The 2,103-nt window shown below is 37.6% G+C and overlaps 1 protein-coding gene across 1 annotated transcript in view; it reads right to left on the reverse strand.

Annotated features, from left to right (window-relative positions):
- Positions 1-310: 310 nt before the first annotated feature.
- The window catches only part of si:ch211-11k18.4 (uncharacterized), a 15,551-nt gene continuing 13,758 nt past the window's right edge, over positions 311-2,103 (reverse strand). The window contains exon 12 of the mRNA XM_033998204.3: positions 311-1,430. Coding sequence (XP_033854095.1) covers positions 1,374-1,430 — 57 coding nt within the window. The 3' untranslated portion in view covers positions 311-1,373. The remainder of the gene's footprint in view (positions 1,431-2,103) is intronic.

A 2,103-nucleotide genomic window follows, 5' to 3' on the forward strand; every position in this document is an offset into this window, starting at 1 on the left:
AAACACACACAATTCATATTATTGTTTTTATTATGAAATTCCAACTTTTGGTTTTGTAGACTATAAACACATGACAGAGTTCACAAAAGCACTCGCCTCAGTTCACAGGGCGGGGGGGGGGGGGGGAGATCCAGACTGACCAGACACGGCTTTCTTGGCCTCTAAATCCGAGGGAACACAAAGTCACACTTTCAGGAACAGCGGCTTGAAACCTGGTTCTAGGAGACGTAGTTTGAGGCAACTTTGCTGTACCAAACCCCAAGTCTCCCCTGGTGTGCCTGCAGTCCCAAGCATTCAGCTTTAGAGGTAGTAAAAAAAAATAAAATAAAAAAAGCCAGGCAGTTTGGTCCCACCTCTAATGTTTTAATGTGTAACTACACACAGACCAGGGATGAAAATACGACTCCTATTGCACAGCAGGTTCACCCATTCCAGGTTTTACTACCAGCTTGATTAGCCAGTGTGTAAAGGTAACAAGCTCAGGTATATATTATTAAACTCATTAAAACCAGGAATGGATCAAACTGTTATGAAATTTGTCCTCCCTGCATTGTAACTGTAATTCATTGATACACAGTGAATAGGTACTTTGCTGTAACTACAGGTCCCAGCATACCTCCTAATCTGCAGCAGTGATGAGGCATGATGAGAGCTGCAGTTCTTAACTACAATGAGCTATGCTGTGTAAAGAAAGCACTGCGATTCATCAATACACAGTGAATCGGTACAGCCCTAACGGTTTTATGGTTTGTGCGTATTTTTAGTTAGCACCTTGTTAATTTCTTGTGTTGTATTGCATATCCAAGCTAGTTTTCTGGTCCCATTAAGGCGGAATTTCGTGGGGCGGACAGACTCGGACACCTTCAGCTTGTTCGATGTGGAACAGGAACAGGTTTTAGTCTTGTCGTGGAATCAGTTTGTTCTGTTATAGCATCAAGGCTGACAGCAATTTGGGGATGGTGTTTGTGCTTTGTGATGATTTTTTTTTTTTTTCAGTCAGAAAGTTCCAAGCCGTATTTATATCATATGTAATAAACTGTAACAATAATAATATTGTAAATCAAGGCTGCATTTATTGTAGTTTGCAGTATTGCACGGACAGTTGTCATTTATCTAATAGAATACAGAGAATCAGCTCTGGCCACATTTTTTTTTATCACCCTAAAGAATGAACTATTTCTGCTTCATAAAGCCAAACAAGCAGAACACACTGCACATGGAATGGTTTCGTCAAATCAGGTTGTCCAGTTCTGTTCGGTCTCACAGAATTACGCCTTTATTTAAATGTAGTAGAGAAAGAAAGTAGGGTGCTGTGTGTACCCCAATCTCTCTCTCAGATGCACAATAGATAGATATTGCAGTTCCCCCACACCTCAGGCCATGTCCTGGTCCCCAACACTTTGCCGAAGGTATTCTTCATACAACTGCCGCTGTAAAGAGAGAAATAAATGTTTTCAAAATGATGCATTAAAAAGGTTTAAATTAAAATTACTTCCTTAAATGTGGGGCCCATTTATAAATTCAATTACAAAGAAGTAAATGTATATTCCCATCGGCTTACTTACTAGACTTTTAAGAAGTGTAACATCTGTTATCATACTATTCCTATGATGTAATAATTCTCACTGAAGGTACTGTGGTTTAGATGAATATATGTATGAATGTTAAACTCTGTATTTGAGAATATGTTTGTATTATAAGATTACATGTATGTTATTTAAAAATGTAATACAAATATATAAAAAAGGGTTTTAACGTTTTACAGAAACGCAGGTTTATGAGGATTCACCTTTTATTTATTTAACTATTTATTCATTATTTAGTTATTTATTTACTTGTTCATTTAACTGATCGTGTTTGAGAATTTCTCAGAACCTCCTGCCAATGCTTCTGCCTCAGTCCACATTAACAGATACATGTGTGATTATCTATTCTGCTCCTTGATCTGTGTGCTGCTGATTAAGTTTGAACCGCACATGTTTTCATTGTATTAATTGTACTTTGTAATAGTTTTTTATGCATTGCAATTGTCTTTTTATTGTGTTCCAGGACCCCCTTGTAAATGAGGCCTCAGTCTCAAAGAATAAATCTCCTGGTTAAATA

Source organism: Acipenser ruthenus, chromosome 44, assembly GCF_902713425.1.
Source record: "Acipenser ruthenus chromosome 44, fAciRut3.2 maternal haplotype, whole genome shotgun sequence".
Classification (NCBI taxonomy): domain Eukaryota; kingdom Metazoa; phylum Chordata; class Actinopteri; order Acipenseriformes; family Acipenseridae; genus Acipenser; species Acipenser ruthenus.